General features: G+C 52.7%; 7 protein-coding genes across 7 annotated transcripts; 4 read left to right on the top strand and 3 right to left on the bottom strand.

Annotated features, from left to right (window-relative positions):
- Positions 1 to 64: 64 nt before the first annotated feature.
- On the bottom strand, positions 65 to 1,563 carry RHO25_010763 (uncharacterized protein; the record flags this gene model as incomplete). Its single annotated transcript, XM_023602345.1, has 2 exons — positions 65 to 1,367; positions 1,442 to 1,563. 2 exons carry the CDS (start codon positions 1,561 to 1,563, stop codon positions 65 to 67), a joined length of 1,425 nt encoding a protein of 474 aa, XP_023451062.1.
- A 1,500-nt stretch (positions 1,564 to 3,063) lies between these two features.
- RHO25_010762 (uncharacterized protein) lies at positions 3,064 to 4,394 on the top strand (the record flags this gene model as incomplete). The annotated part of the gene is made up of 3 exons (XM_023602346.2): positions 3,064 to 3,492; positions 3,541 to 3,680; positions 3,734 to 4,394. The coding sequence occupies 3 exons, from the start codon at positions 3,064 to 3,066 to the stop codon at positions 4,392 to 4,394; spliced, it is 1,230 nt and encodes a 409-aa protein (XP_023451066.1).
- Positions 4,395 to 4,769: 375 nt separating this feature from the next.
- Positions 4,770 to 7,481, top strand: RHO25_010761 (uncharacterized protein; the record flags this gene model as incomplete). The annotated part of the gene is made up of 2 exons (XM_023602347.2): positions 4,770 to 4,902; positions 5,119 to 7,481. The coding sequence occupies 2 exons, from the start codon at positions 4,770 to 4,772 to the stop codon at positions 7,479 to 7,481; spliced, it is 2,496 nt and encodes an 831-aa protein (XP_023451064.1).
- A 637-nt stretch (positions 7,482 to 8,118) lies between these two features.
- RHO25_010760 (uncharacterized protein) lies at positions 8,119 to 9,528 on the top strand (the record flags this gene model as incomplete). Its single annotated transcript, XM_023602348.1, has 1 exon — positions 8,119 to 9,528. The coding sequence occupies one exon, from the start codon at positions 8,119 to 8,121 to the stop codon at positions 9,526 to 9,528; it is 1,410 nt and encodes a 469-aa protein (XP_023450812.1).
- A 1,319-nt stretch (positions 9,529 to 10,847) lies between these two features.
- On the bottom strand, positions 10,848 to 11,557 carry RHO25_010759 (uncharacterized protein; the record flags this gene model as incomplete). The annotated part of the gene is made up of 2 exons (XM_023602349.2): positions 10,848 to 11,355; positions 11,463 to 11,557. The coding sequence occupies 2 exons, from the start codon at positions 11,555 to 11,557 to the stop codon at positions 10,848 to 10,850; spliced, it is 603 nt and encodes a 200-aa protein (XP_023450811.1).
- A 734-nt stretch (positions 11,558 to 12,291) lies between these two features.
- RHO25_010758 (uncharacterized protein) lies at positions 12,292 to 13,493 on the bottom strand (the record flags this gene model as incomplete). The annotated part of the gene is made up of 2 exons (XM_023602350.2): positions 12,292 to 13,166; positions 13,220 to 13,493. The coding sequence occupies 2 exons, from the start codon at positions 13,491 to 13,493 to the stop codon at positions 12,292 to 12,294; spliced, it is 1,149 nt and encodes a 382-aa protein (XP_023451315.1).
- A 381-nt stretch (positions 13,494 to 13,874) lies between these two features.
- NUO40 (NADH-ubiquinone oxidoreductase 40 kDa subunit) lies at positions 13,875 to 15,104 on the top strand (the record flags this gene model as incomplete). Its single annotated transcript, XM_023602351.2, has 2 exons — positions 13,875 to 14,954; positions 15,006 to 15,104. 2 exons carry the CDS (start codon positions 13,875 to 13,877, stop codon positions 15,102 to 15,104), a joined length of 1,179 nt encoding a protein of 392 aa, XP_023451316.1.
- Positions 15,105 to 16,024: the final 920 nt, after the last annotated feature.

Raw genomic sequence — 16,024 nt, 5'->3', positions numbered from 1 at the left:
CCGTTTCTGCCAATATATCGGACGTCTAGTGTTCAATTTGAGGATCGGTAGTCGTATAGATTTTTCAGAACTTTGCCAAAGCAATTTTGGCTTCAGCTGCAGGCTCTTCCCGGAGCAATTCTCGCAGCTTATCACAAAGTACGCGACGTTGCGCTCGAAATCTCTGTCTCGCTGCCTCCCTCTCCTCTGGATCCTCAGCTAGTAGCGGAGCCCAAGTCTTCGAAAAGAAATCCAGACGACAGTTACTCAGCCATGCCACAGTCTTTGACTCCAAGCACCAGCGCAAAGCATTGAGATTGTCCTGATAGGACACGACGAGCATATCGATCGGTGCACTTGGCTGCAAGACTGGTCGACAAAGTTCATTCTTGACTTGTTCATCATCGTAAGCACTTTCCACATGAGCAATGAAAGCTGCTGAGAAGACTTGTTGACAGTAGCGGACGGGCTGTAATGTGATTCTTATAGGACTGAAGACTGCGACAGGTGGTCGTACTCCAGCGCCGTCTGCGGTGTAATCGACGAATACTATATCCTGTACAGTAGTATAGCTTCCGTGTTGCAGAGTGACTTTCTCGACGTCGATAGAGAGCACGCGGCCCAGCCGCACTATGTTCTTGATTCGTCGAAGCTCCTCAAGCTCAGCCCTAGATACCGTTGCGCATCGGAACATGGTCGGCCAGACTTCTTGATCCAGTCGCAGGAACTGTCCGCTGGCCTCGTAACGACGGAACATGTCATCCGGAGCGGTCGCAAGCATTGTAGCTTGAACTCGCTTCTTGATTGCTTCGGCATTGTCCTTTCCAAAGAAAGCTCGGTCGAAGAGCCAGGAATCACGAGGCATAATCCAGGTGACTCGATTTGGATCAACGCCATTCGTTAATAGCCAAATGCAGGTGTCCATTCCTGTTTTACCGGCTCCAACGACGGTGTAATTCGCATACGGGCGAGAGAGATTTACTAAGTCGTTCGGTGTTCTTACCGTCACCCCTTCTGCGACTTGATAAGGAGGTGGTCGCATAGAAGGCACTTCCAGTTTCATATACGTCGCATCGACGATTTTGGTCCTGCTGCCAACTTGGAACGCCTCACCAGTGAGGATGGACTGGAAGCTTGTGTCGCCCTTCCAGATACATCTGGCAAAATATTGCACTCTTCCCGAAGGTAAGAATGTTTCATGGAGGACTTGTGCATAGTAGGCGCTTACTTCGTCGCCGGTCGCAAGCTCATAATGTCCTCTGTTAAGGCCGATCTGGTCGATTTTGCCTGTTCCTAAATGCCTGGAGCTGACGCCGTAGAAACTCGAGGGCTGATGCAGGCGGACGAAGGGGTAGGCTGTTGTCCAATGACCCCCAGGGCGAGAGTTCCTACGTCACAGAGACCATAGTCAGCGAGTCTGGTGCGCGATTGCTGAGGTGATGTTCATTCAGTACGGCCATACCGGTCAATCAGCGCAACTGTCGCATTTACGCTCGAGGCCAGAATGGTATCAACGAAAGCCATGCCCATCGCTCCAGCACCAGCGACCAAATAGTCGACATCGATTCGCGTCGGCGATGCCATGGTCAGTGAGCGAGAAGAGGACTTCGAAAGAGTAGTTGAGTACCTGTAGATGTTCGAAAAGGATAGGTCAAGACAATGCCTTGCGTCCAGATTGGCATCCTCTTAAACATTGACTCCCACGGCATGGAGTGTAGGTGCCTCGGCTCACCTAGGCATTAGCTGACGAAGTGAGTGATATGCCATCACGCTTTCCACGTGAAGATCTTGGAGACCGAACGGAAGCAGTCGGCAGTCGGCAGCTGCAGGGAGCATGGTTGCTAGTATTATTCGTTGTTCGAGAGTATTCGTAAGCTCGGCGGTGTTAACGTCAAAGCAAATCCGGAGGCCCATGAGACATGAAGTATACAGCCAAGCAAGCTCTACGCAAATAGTACCAAAATGATACAGATCTTGTGTGTCACACTTCGTTCCACTTAGGTGTAAGCGGCCTCGAAGTTATATTTCTGGCTGTCATACGCAAGTCAGCAACATCAAGTTCGAAGACATGCGTTTGGGCGGCTGTACGCACGCATTTACATACGCGCAGCTTATTTACCGCGTGATGTTGAGCCCTGTGTCTAGCCGCGGGTCTCGTACTCTGCGTTCGAGCCTCCTTTCGAGATTTTGATCAGAATGTGTCTCTGCAGCAGTCTGGATGATTAGGACCTTCTGAACTGCGCGAGAATACTGGGTTCATGTTCATTCCGAGGTCGATGGACTTTCTGAGAGAGCTTGAGGGAGTATTTCTCGCAGGCATCCGCCCTGCTAAGGATAGCCAACTTCCAATCTTCGGCACTCTGTTGGTAATAAGATCAGTCGTTACAAAAAAAGCTGTAGGGTCTTTCTACAGCGACTGACTCGTGTATTGCCAATCAAGAAAGAAGCCTACAATTCCTTTTCATATAGTGCTTCTGTTCCTCACCAAAGAATCACGCCATCTGGAGCTGGCTTCTCGCCATGACCATAGCCAATTGTGGCTGGACGGTAGTTGCATGATTTGCGGGCCAGCACAAAGCTACAAGTAGCCGCATCCTGCAGAAGCATAAGTATATCTCTTCCCCAGAGACCTTGTTTACAAATTCTCCTCTCGTTACGGTTTCTTCAATTTGCGATCAGAGTCGCCAAGCCTCAACCGCGATGCATGCTGAGATTCGTCGAAGCGGCCAAAATCCATGCATCTTGGCCATGAGCGGGTTTTTTCCACAGTCTCTTGACTTGAGCTCGACGCTATGGGTCTCTAATGGCTTTCGGGGGAAGATGCTGGTGCTTTGAAGTCGTTGAACTGGCACGTCGGCTTCGAAGCGATGGCCCCGCGATGCGGGGTCCTTTGTCCCTCGATGCTCTCCGCGGCGAAACAACGGCCGAGCACGTCTTCAGCCGAGCTCGCGATGGCGCAATGGATCGTTATCGAGGCATATAAATGCATACGGATCTTAGGCGAGGCGCGTCTCCAGCGATTTCCTAGATCGAAATTGTGGTCGTTCGAAGTTTCATCCTTCCTTTCTGAGGAGAAAGTCGACAATGTCTCCCGCTCTCACGCAATCCGCAGCTCCGAGCACTGCCCACAATTTATCACAAGTCAGCAAAGCAATCTTTCCAGATGGCCACAAAACATCTGGCCAGCACAACCCGATACCGGAGCTGATTCGGCCATACGAGGAGTTTCCCAAAGAGATTGTCGGCCAAACCGTCTGGAAGGCTGAGGACTATCGCAACAATCCTGAGCGATGGACTCATGGCTTCAGCGAGGAAGAGATTGCAGAGCTTGGAAAAGCTGCAGATGAATACATTGCGGCGGGTCATCCACTGACCGGGATGAAGAAAGAGTTGTTCCCGCTGCCCAAGCTTGCTCCTTTCTTTGGAACTGTACGAAACGAGATCGTTAATGGCAAAGGATTCATTCTGTTCAAGAATGTGCCTGTGGAAGAGTGGGGTCTGCACAAGTCGGCGGTAGGGAGGATGTTTCGAGAGTAGCAAGCATAATCTGACAATCGGCAGGTCGCATATATGGGTCTCGGCGCCTACTTTGGCTATTTCGTCTCCCAGAATGGCAAAGGACACGTGCTTGGACACGTCAAGGACCTTGGCGAAGATCCCACGCAGAAAGACAGAGTTCGGATCTATCGCACAAACGCGAAGTAAGTTTGAAGGAGAAGTCGTGAGGGCAAGCTTCATACTGACGAACATGAAGGCAGTACTTTCACACGGACGGCGCCGACCTGGTCGGTCTGTTATGCATGGCCAAAGCGCTGGAAGGTGGTGAGAGCGACATTGTTAGCACCCACCATGTGTTCAACGTCCTCCAAAAGGAGCGACCGGATGTGGTTAAGACTCTGGTCACACCGAACTGGTATTTCGATCGCAAAGGAGAGGTCAGCGAAGGGCAAGATCCATGGTACAAGTCGGCCATTGTGTATCTCGAAAACGATCCGAGCGGCTCTCCTCGAGTCTGGGCCAAGTTCGACCCCAACAACGTGACGTCGTTGGCTCGCTTCAACTCTGGACCCGATGCGAGGATTCCACCGCTCTCAGAAGAGCAGAAGGAGGCGTTGAAAGTTTTTGAGGAGACATGTACACGGCTGTCGCTGCACATGATTCTGGATCCTGGAGATATCCAGCTGTTGGCCAACACACACGTCTTCCATGCGCGGACGGCATACAAAGACTATCCTCCGGGATCGGTTGATGAGAAGGGGCGTGAAAGAGTACGGAGACATTTGATGCGATTGTGGCTTGCCGTGCCTGAGGACGAGGGCGGATGGAAGCTCCCATTCCACGATAGCAACGAGAGGAAGAGGGGCGGCATTCAAGTGAATGATACTGCTCCGGTATGCCCGATAGATGCTGAGTAGTTGCATGAATGAACAATGGTGGACGCTTCTTTCCTGTCCGAAAGCACAAAGCTCGGCCGAATCCCGCTGCTAGCGTCGGCGCGCGTGCCGATCCGTTCACACTGCACGTGCGTGTGCGCTTTCGCTGTTGTGCCTCCACGCCTCGATATCTTTTTTGTCGCTTGCGCAACTGCCGCCGAAAATTGCCTTTGTACATCATCATCGTCAGACGGCCGCGTCTCAATCAGCAAGAAGTACTGCCTCCACGCGTCACGGCCGCGTATCGATTGTGCCTTATCAATCCCGGCGAAGCGATATGCACTGAGTGAACAGGTCCAGCGTCCGCTGTCGGCTCATCGCTTCACACCCTTCGTACCTTTCCGCCACTGCGACGCAATGGCTCCAGCCGCCGAACGACGTTCCAGCGACGCCAAATCCGCCCCGAGCATCCGGAAAGTGACCAGGTCCAGACATGGCTGCGAGACGTGTCGAGCGCGGAAAGTGCGATGCGATGAGCGACCCGGCAGGTGTGAGTTGCCCTTTGTTCTTTCCCTTCCTCGCCTACACTTCTTGGCACCCGCTCTGCACGGTAATATTCAGCAACCTCTGCACGAGTTTGCGGAGATCCACCACGATGGCGGCGGGGCCAGCAGTGTATTCAGACGTCTGGACGTGCGGCCTCGCCTCGCGCATCTTCAGCTTCCGCCGACCTTCGGCTTGCCTCATACTGACATGTCTTCGACAGGCTTCAATTGCGAGCGGCTGGGTCTGATATGTGCTCCTTGTGGTAAAGGCGCCGCCGAGAATGGCTCGTCGACGCAGAACTCACCGCAGCAGCCCGTGACGGCGGCGGTCGCTGTCAACAATGCCGCTGGTCTGAAGCGGAAACGGACATATCGCTCATGCAGCGACTGCCGAGCCTCGAAAACTCGATGCTCGGGCCACAAGCCGGTTTGCGTTCGATGTCGCGACAAGTCGTTGAAGTGCAGGTATGAGGACGAATCTGAACCCGCCTGGAAACAGCGAGTGGCGGCCACAGTTCTGCCCAAAGACCAAGCCACCCCCCAATCTGAATCGCTACGAAGCGACAGTGGCCTCACCCCAGAAAGTATCACCAGTCCGGTCAGGAGGCCGGAAGTCACGCCAGCGGGCAGTCTAGGCCTAGGATCCCCAGTGGTATCTGTCCACAACGCAACTACCACCCCAGCTGGCGACGATTTGTACTGGCTCGTTGCACCACATCTTCCTGATCGCCACAGGACAAGAGTGCTGGTTGAGCGTTACTTTGCCAATGTTCACCATCTTCGTTGCTTTGCCTTCCTTCACAAACCATCCTTCCTGCAGAAGCTGGACAACGATGGAGAGAAGATGCAGCAAGGCAATGCGTTGCTGCACATTGTGTGCGCATTAGGAGCGCTGTTTTACGCTGTCGAATACGAGACGTCCCGAAATATCGCCCTGCCCATCAATCCGCTGGACTCTGGAAAGCACTGGGCATTGCATGCCAACAACCTGATTCTTGCACGTCTGAACCGCATTTCGGTCGAGAATTTGATGGCGGCTGTTCTACTGCACGACTACGAGATTCGCATGGGCAATTACTCCAATGCTTTCATGTTGAGCGCAATCACCGCACGGATGGCACAAGCGCTGCAAATAAATCTGGAGCACTCGACAGATGTGCTTTGTCGAGAGCCTGGGAATGGCCCCTCGGCTAGCGTCAAGGAGTCTCGTCGCCGGCTCATGTGGGCGTGCTACATCACTGACGCACTCGTTGGAAGCGGTATTGATCAGCTAACGCTTATCGATGAGGCCGACATCAAAATACAACTACCATGTAACGAGCGAAATTTCGTGCTGGAGGAGCCCTGCATCACAGAGACTTTGGAAGAAGGTCATATGCTGAAGTTTCTTCCACCTGAGCTCCTGCCGACGTTTCCACAAGACTGCATGGGAATGACCGCATTTTATCTGCGGCATATTTCTACCAGACGAAAGGTGCTGAAATATATAAAGCACCTGGATAGCGCCAAACCGCCGTGGTTTCCAGATTCGGAGTTCGCTCAGCTCGATGCTGAATTGCGGCATTGGTACGATAACTTACCCGCAAATCTGCAATTCACTCCAACAACGCTGTACATTCGGCAAGAGACGTCACAGGTTGGTGCGCTATGCGCATTACACTACGCATATCATCAGACGATGTGTGATCTCTATCGCATAGGCACACCCAGCCTGTACAAGTTGCGCGCATCATTCACGTATGGACCCGAGCAGCAAGATTTCCATCGCCATCTTCAGAACACACTTTTTGGGCACGCCAGAAGCCTGGCGACAATCATGGCGGAGGCTTTGCGGCATGGTCCTCATGCCATAGCTGACTCTTGGTTGCCAACTATTCTCTACGACTCCTGCAAAATTATGCTGTTCTACCTAACGCAGATCATTGACCCAAAGCTAGAAAGCAGCAAGGCGCTACTTGCTGAGACAATCCCGCATGTGCAGAACAATGTCAGAGCTTTGAAAATCATGCGCTCCATGTACGCTGCCGCGATGCCACTTTCCAAGGCTGCAGAGACGATGGTCGAGAAAATCGGCATAGAGCTGGACAGCGAATCAAGGAATCCCGACTTCATTCAGGAAGACCCCTACGCCAACAACGACGCTGAAGAGCAAGAGCCTCCTGCTTCAGCCCCAGGCTCTCCGGCGCAGAGTGCGCCTGATTACATCCTGAACCCGCTTTCGATATACCGATTGGCACGCAAATCTATACCGGAGAAGCATGCACCTGAAAGGCAGCCGGCGCCGACATCTGCAGGTGTTCAGAGCCTGGCCTCGAGGCCCTTGTCCGCTGGTCAACACTATTCTTTGGTTGGAGCCGACTCACATATTGACCCAGGACTGCGAGCTGGGGGAGTGGCGTCTGACCAGATCAACCTCGAAGAGCTGCAATCACTCTTCTCAAGCGATCCTACCGGGTGGACTTGGCAGCCTGCGGAAACTGCTGTCGGATCGAGGACTGAGAGCGGCAGTCTGCCGCCCTGGGAGTCGCGAGCACTCGAAGTCGGACTGGACGCTTGGTTGCCGACCTTTGCTTTGGAACCTTGAGGAGGATTCTAGGACAAAATGTTGTCCGGGCACGTGTTTGGGTTCTGGTCACATCCGACCCGGAGGTACGCTGCGGGGACCTGTTGCTATCTACCAATCGCCGGCTCAGGTAGATGGCCGCACGTATCCTATCGCAGTGGCTGTCAATAAGCACTGCGTGCTCTGCGATAGGCGCGCAATTATACTCTCGTCCTCCCGTTGGTAATGCACTGGAGCTACCAAAGCTCATGGACCTCTGGGCTCCGATGAACTCCATCTGGTAGAGCGTCTCATCAGATTCTCAGGCTCTGCGACAGTCATACGAGCTCCTCTTCAGATGAGTTGTGGACATACCGAGTACCTGAAAGTGTAGGTAGCTACGCGCCAAATACAGAACGCCTACGCTTCAACATAGCCACAAATGTGTCGACGTATTCCCCATCAAAAGTGTGCAGCCAGTGAATTACCTTTCACGTTCCCTTGGCAGTGGCGACCTGAATTTTCCGTGGCTCTACTGAAAGTTGGTCATGAGAGGGATATATCTTGCCCGCTCGCCTCCTAGCAGCATCTTTCTTTCTTCTCAACATTCTGTACAACCGATACCTTTCGAGAAGAACTTTTTCCGCGTGGTACAGATGCTTCGTCCACCTGACACAACATGTTCAACAATCCATCAGGAATGTTGCCGAAGCAGCAATCATTTCCGAATCAGGCCAAATACCAGGATGACTGGCGCGGGGAAATGGAAGGGGATATGGACACAGGGCCCAGCTGGGGATATACATATGCTCAACAGTATCGAGACATGGCCCCAGCTCACAACCCATTCATGAATTCATTCGTATACCCTTCAGCACCCGTACACCCGCCAGCCCTGCAGTCTCCTTATCGGTATCCCCAGGTTCCACAAGCATCCGACCCTCCGCCACCGTTTAATTATGTCCCGCATTTTGGCATTTGTGCCAACGGACCCTCGCTATCAAGAATATCCCGATCAGGCCCCCCAATTCTCCCTAAAAGGACAGATTACACCTGCTGGGTGGGCAACTTACCGCCGAACGCAACTGTGGAGATGCTTAGAGATCACTTTGCCGACGGGGCGAAAGACGACATCGAGAGCATATTCTTGATGGTGCGCAATTGCGCCTTCGTCAACTATAAGACTGAGAGCGCATGCCATGCAGCCGTCCAACGCCTGAATGGAAAGCTCCTGGGCGGCAATCCTCTACTGTGCCGAGTGAAGAAAGAGCAATCGGACGAGGATGAAATGTTCCAGCGGCAGGGACATGGCCGACAGGATTCTGGGGCTGCCGATGTGGAAGCCAATGCGCTCAGCGATGCGGTGAAAGACCTCAAGGTCGACGAACCTGAGGCCTCGGAAGCGCAGGATACAGTCCCGGAAAACTTACCGCGTACGGACAGCGACCCAACTAAAACAACTCCTGAAAAATGGGAGGCACGTTACTTCATCCTGAAAGCGCTGAACACCGAAGATCTTCAGGAAAGCTATCGCACCGGGACCTGGACGACTCAACTACACGTTCAAAAGAAATTGCATAAGGCCTTCAAGACATCTGAGTCGGTCTTTCTCATCTTCTCAGTGAACAAGAGCGGCACTTATTTCGGCTACGCCAAAATGCTCAGCTCACCAGGCAAAGGTCAGCAGGCAACAAGAGAAATCTTTGATGGTAACCTGTTCGCAGGACTGCAAGTATTACAGACCCCAGAGACAGAAAGGGTCCCTGCCGGCAAGATCACTTATGATCCTGCTCGCAATACTAGATTCTGGGAAGCTGTTCGAGATCCCGATAGCGAGACAGAGGGCCCTGATGATTTGAGGCCATTCAGGGTCCAATGGATCACGAATTCTCCTTTGCCATTTGACAGGGTTAGGGGTCTCAGAAATTCGTGGAATTTGAACAAAGAGGTCAAGGTGGCGCGAGATGGGACTGAATTGGAGACGACTGCTGGTAGGCGTCTCCTGGCGCTGATGAATTCTGTTAGCGTAGACTACTCGAGACCCCACCGAAATTTCAGCTCGCATGCGATCTATAACGAAGCCGGCTGAACGTGCTTGGATGTGGTTTTGAAGACCACTTGGCACCGTATACTATTCACTCCTTTCTCTGCCATGAATTAATGCGCAGTCACAAGAACGGAGCGCGGACGACTGGGAAATGAGTCTCCGACTCATCCTCAACCCAGTCTAAGCAGCCTGTCTATGGCCGGAACTCTTAAGAGATGGAAGCCCGACTCATGCTGTCAGTCACCATACTGAAGCATGGGCAATAGAGCCGAGCCAAGACACGAGGGGACGGAGGCGGATGTTGTGCCTCATGGCGGAAGAGGTGGAAGACTGCACGAGAGTTTTGAGTTACAACAAACAAACTCAAATGCTCGAGATCAGGAGTGTCAGCAACACAACAAACCTCCGAAAAACATACAATTTCGAGGCAGCTCTGTGTCGGCGGTAGCTGTAGATTCGGCACTAGACGAGCACCTCCCAAATGTGACTAAAAAGTAACGTATAAGCCAATCGTGATCCGATTCTCCACTAACGGCAGTAGGCATCGCTCGTTCCAGAGCCAGATATAGCAATCGATCTGGCCACGAGAGACTCGCCGGTATGCCGAGATGTCCCACAACAAGGCTCAAGAATTGACCACAAAGGCCTCAAGACACGATCGATACCCATGGAAGAGCTTACATCCCGACTGAATCCCCACGCATCCCAAGGAAACATGTTCTACATATGAGAGAAGTATCCCCCAGGCCACCACGAGTACTTTGCACAACCAATTACAGGTGTTCAGCTGACATTCTAGATTTTACCATGACCATGCAGAGCCTGATCTCCCCCGAAGGTCGTACCAGAAACAAACTGGACCTGCAATCGGATCAAGAGCTGTAGATCACATTGAGTGCTTACAGAGGAGCTCGATCAACGGTAAGTGGAGCGATTACAAGAAAAGGTAAGATTATAGCACGTTCGAGAAACATTTGTTGCGTAGGGTTCCGTAGGACCTCAAATGGAATTCTCAATTGGAAACTACAAACATTCACATTCTTTCCTTTCCAGCTTCTCATACCGTATTTCTGCTCGCCTTCTACTTCCGTGATCGGGCAGTCGCGCACTTGAACCAAGGATCCTTGAACGAGGCCGCAGGTCCACAGCAGAGAGACTCCCATGGATCTGTAGAGATGAAACAGGCTATTGCCCTTTCTTACCAGCCTGAGTAGTCGCCCCCTGAGGACAAGTATCTCCCAGCGCCAATGCATGGTTGCTAACCTGTAGGTCTCGATCAAGTACGATTTGATTACTCAGCACTCTTATCACTGATGACATCCATCATCAACCTGCCCAGCCGAGCTCTCCGAGCCACCCATTCACTCTTCTCCAAACAACCTCCAATCCTTCACCTCCAACGACCCTACCACTCTCTCCCTCACCTTCCTCCCCACCTCCAACAACCCTTCCACCTCTGCCGCATCACCGCTCTCCCCCATAGCCCCCTCCCTCATAACCGGCAAATTCACACTCACAACAAAATCCGTCTCAACCCTCTCCAACCTCACCAAAATCACAAAAACCACAACCCCTCCCTTCGGCTCATTCGCTCTCCCTCTCATTTTCTCCCCAGCCGGAACCCTCGCCACAAGGCTCAGACATTTCGTCCCTGCCATCTTCCCCAATTGAAACTCCGACGCAGTTTCCAAAATTGTCGAACTCGCCGCATCAGGTTCCGAATCAATAATATCCGAAAGATGGAATTTCAACGCTTCGATGTCATCATTTGATGCATTCTCGACTCGTTCGAGGATATCGAATACGAGCGAAGAGAAGCCTTCAGTGTGGAGGAAGACTTCTTGGGTATCTGGGACTTGGCGGATTTGGCTGTGAAAGCGTCTTCCGTTAGTATCGGATGTGATCAATGTGAGAGGCAAGCTATTTCAAAAGCATTTCTCATAGTTGATGAAAGAGCCGAGGGATGATGAGCTTACCTGACATCTTCCCATCCAGTGGGAATTTCCGCTGTGATGGCTCCACCAAATAGTTCGACAGGCTTGAAACTCAGGTGACCAGCGGCAGAGGCCATTGCGTGAACTCTTGTTTTCTGGTTATTGTTCGGTCTTTTTTGCAAACGGTGGCTGCTTTGGCCTGAGGCAGGGAACTCCTTTCGTTCGCGCAAGTCTTTGACTTTTGCACACGCGCAGCTGGTCTTGTTATGTGAAACTCGAAACTGCGATTCGAATTTTCTGCCGTTGAAGGTCGTGATGTGTATCGTATTGATTCTGTGCGCTGCGTATTGGGCAAGGTGAAGGTGACGCACTTTTATGCAGCTTGCACAGCGTCAGGCAACATCAGGCATCAAACTACTTCTGCCTTCCTGTTGCCTAGGACATGAAAAACAGTCATATGCACCGGGAATGAAACATGCGAGAAGAGTGGACGGAAAGTGTTGATAGTGGTACATTTTGTTCATGTTCATTGCGTCGTCACGCACAGCTACGAAAGCCATGAGGTGAAGTCGGGGGATTAGTCAGCGGCTGTGCGGGCCTCCAAGGCGAAGGAGACAGCGCTGCAGTCATGGTTGTTGCGGTCACCTAACGTAACCTCAATGAATGAGCCTTGCACTCATGCTCTGCAACATGTGGACAAAACGATGCTTGTCGCACATCTCATCGATCTCCTGCTGGGAACTGCCTCTTGACGATCCGCCGTCCGAGGTGAAACCCAGTGCAGCCATGGCCGGTAGTCCTTGTGCGCTGCTTGTGGTATGCGTTTACGCACCATGCACAGATCGGCAGTGTTGGGCGTAATGGTCTCGGTCTAGCCCCAAACGTCTTGTCCGACGCCCTCGATCCAGTTGCCCAGCCTCTCAACTCCACTGTCCCACTCTTTCAGCCTCGAGCGCATGCCTTCGATGCCCGTCTTGTCCAGCACCTTCGGCTGCACCCATGTGATGCGCGCGACCTCTGCCACCTGATCGATACTGCCGCGCAGCAAGCCCAAACTCAATGCCTTCATGATGAGATGCTCAATCTCGTTGGGCTGTACCTTGGTCTCTTGACTAATGGTTGCAAAGGTCATGCTGCGGTCCTGTGGTGGACGGGAGAAGACGAGCTGAGTCAGCGCAGCCAGCGAGATCTTTTGGTAGAGGAATTGCTGATGTTGCTTAAGTAGCGCGTTCGCGTCGATGTGTTGTTGGAGGATGTTGTATGCGTGGAGGTCGCCACGGTTGAAAGCAAAGAGCAGGTCACGCAGCCATGAGTGCGGCGTCTTGCTCAAGCTGTCCAGAATGGGGTGAAGCAGAAGTTCTCCGAAATTGTAAATGGTCTCGCTGACGAGTGCGGCAATGGAAAGATCGTAGGCGATGCGTTGTCGGTCGCGCTCGGTCACGTCCTCTAGCTTGACGCACGCCAAGTAGAGCAGAGCAGTTCGGTAGTATTTGGCAAACTCGTGCTGATGTTGATGGTAGGTGGCGCTCACCCAGTAGAAGTTGGCGTGCACTTCGGTCTCGACGGAGTCGAAGGTATCCAGGACAGACTCGCACTTATCCAGGTCCTTGCGAGCTTCAGCAATCTGCTTCAAGCTGAGCCGTGTGTTGGCAACTGCTGTGAGGGCGTAGACGTGCGCGTCTGATGAGGCCGGCTTATCGACACGCTTCGCGAGAGCGGAGAGGAAGTTCAGACGCTGCTCATCATCTGCGACCCAAGTCAGTTCCATCTTCCCATTTCATTCATCGCTCTTGCTGTACCTTGATACTGATTGGCAGTACTCAGTCCTATGCGCACCAGCTTCAGTTGGTTGATCTTGTCAGCGAACTTGGTGACGAAGTTCTCGAAGATGGGTATCCGTGAAGGCTTGCTGTCGGCTTCGTTGTAGTATGTGACGAGGATGTCGGTCAACTCGTGCCACAGCTTGCGCTCCCAGTAATCCTCGAAGCTCAGAAAGTAGTGCTGCAAATCATCGGGAGCATTATCGCGCGCCTCCTGCAGAAAGTCGGCGATCTTCTCGTTGTCCGTCGCCATCGTGTTTGTCCCGCCGTGCCGCTGTCGTGATCGTTTGGTGCCTGCTGCCACACAACTCCAATTCTGTCGCTGATGGCCCTTGGTTGTAGTGGAGTGGAATCGTACGCCGGACAGATAGAAACAAAGTGGTGACGCTGCGTGATTGTTGATTGAAGATGGAGCTGTGATGGCAGCAGCTGTCGGCATACGTGATGCTCCGGCAGAGCCTCATTTCTTGGCGTGGATGAGAGAGCGACAGAGCTCCTTCCAATCACAACCTCCGCAACTCAGCAACGCCAGCAACGACCTCACGCTCACGCCCTGACACCACCGCCGCCGGCCCATGGAGTGATCTCCTCCGCCGCCACCCTTCCACCGAACATCCCTCTCCGCTCTGTGGCCATGGCGGGCCTTCCCACCAACGCAATGGCTCTGCAACGCCAACTCTGCCGCCCGACTGCATCCTCCCTCACCACCAAACTCACAAAGTCCGCCATCGCGCCCACGCAATGTCGAAGGAACCTGCAGGACATTGTCATCACACGTACTGGCAAGCCAATCATCAGGCTACCGGGTGGACGAAGCTCCCTCGGCGGCCATACCGCCACCGTCTTCGGCGCAACGGGCTTCCTGGGCAGATATATCGTGAATCGGCTGGCGAAGAATGGAAACACGGTCGTGGTTCCCTTCCGTGAGGAGATGGCAAAGCGACATCTCAAAGTTACGGGCGATCTGGGTAGAGTGGTTTTCATTGAATATGACCTGCGCAACAAGGCCTCCATTGACGAGGCCGTGCGACACTCGGATATCGTGATCAACATGGTCGGTCGCGACTACCCAACGAAGAACTTCGACCTTGCAGACGTCCACGAAGAAGGCACTCGCCGAATCGCAAACGCAGTGGCCAAATACGACATCGACCGCTTCATTCACGTCTCATCCCACTCGGTCTCGCCCAACTCACCCTCAGAATTCTACCGCACGAAATGGAACAGTGAGCAGATTGCACGCGAGATCTTCCCCGAAACCACCATTGTCCGACCGGCTCCCGCGTTTGGCTTTGAGGATCGCCTGTTGCACCGCTTGGCCAAGGCTACCAACATTCTCACTGCCAACAACATGGAAGAAACCTTCCGACCTGTCCACTCCATTGATATCGGCCGTGCCCTGGAAGTCATGTGCGAGGACGACAGCACTGCTGGTCAGACATACGAGTTGTATGGACCAAAAGAGTATACAATGAAGGAAGTGTCAGAGCTTGTGGACCGTGAAATGATCAAGAAGCGAAGACACATCAACTTGCCCAAGGCTTTCCTCAAGCCATTCTTCGGCACACTCAACAAGCTTCTCTGGTGGCCTGTTGGAAGCACTGACGAAGTCGAGCGCGAGTTCTTGGACCAAGTCATTGACAAGAACGCCAAGACATTCAAGGACCTGGGCATTGAACCTGGTGACATTGCCAACTTCACTTACCAATATCTGGTGCGTCCTTCTTCTCACTTTCACATTCGCATTGTACTGACTTGATTGCAGCAACACTACCGAAGCTCATCATACTACGACTTGCCACCAATGACGGAGAAGGAGAAGCGCGAGGAAAAGAAATATGTGCACGTTCTTGATGACCAATAGCGGTTGTACTGGTGAGTTGATGTGAACGATTAGACTCGCCTGGGCTCTGTTTCCGAGACAGGCGCTGTATATATGATACTATCGACGGAGAAAAAGATTTCATTTGTCGCAGTCCCCTACCTCTTCCGGTACGCCGTTATCGACAAGTGAGAGACTGAATTCTCTGGACGAAACTACCAAGCTGGCGTGAGTAGTCGAGAGTGCATGCGAAAGACCTAGCCATCCAGCACAGCCTACCAGGACGGCAACGAGGCAGTTCCGGTCAATCCGAGTTTCCGAATGACGTGCCTGAGTTGAATGCAGCGAACGACCTAGGATCGACTCCAGCGTGGTTCTAGCTCACTTGCTTGGCCTTCAGACTGTTGTTGAGGACCGGAGGATCTCCACTTAGGTCCATCCTCTCCTTGTAACTTGGAAAAAGCTTAGAAATGCCCAGAGCGAAGAGCAAGAGCCCAGCCGCCTTTTGAAAGCCCTCACCGTGGATCACACGCCAGTTGCTATACAAGGGATCAGATCCACTGTGAACGAGCAGAGCAGAACGCGTAATCGAAGAAGCCTCAAACCGCGCGGATTCCGTGGTCTTCTTATAAATGATTCGAAACACCGGGCCCGAGATTCGCCCGATGCTTTACGAGTGCGAGGTCGTTCTCTGTTTCTCGAATGCGCTATCTTTTGTCGTCATTCCGCGACGATACGGTCCCGGTCGCCCCGGCGAAGAGGTTTGCTGCTCGTATATGCGGGCAACGGACCCTTTTGGTGCCCGATGCTATGCTAAGTATTAATTGTAGTGGATGCCCTAGCTTCTGTTCGCGTGGCAGTCTGGGACGAGGGATCGAGTTTGCATTCTACTTCTGTTCTAGACTTTCATATTGTACAGTGCCTTTCTGTAGTACAGCGCGATCGACAGCTTTAGCCGCGAA

Source organism: Cercospora beticola, chromosome 7 (assembly GCF_033473495.1).
Source record: "Cercospora beticola chromosome 7, complete sequence".
In the NCBI taxonomy this organism is placed as follows: Eukaryota; Fungi; Ascomycota; class Dothideomycetes; order Mycosphaerellales; family Mycosphaerellaceae; genus Cercospora; species Cercospora beticola.
Note: the sequence above shows the minus strand (reverse complement) of the source record. Positions and strands in the feature narration are given on the sequence as shown.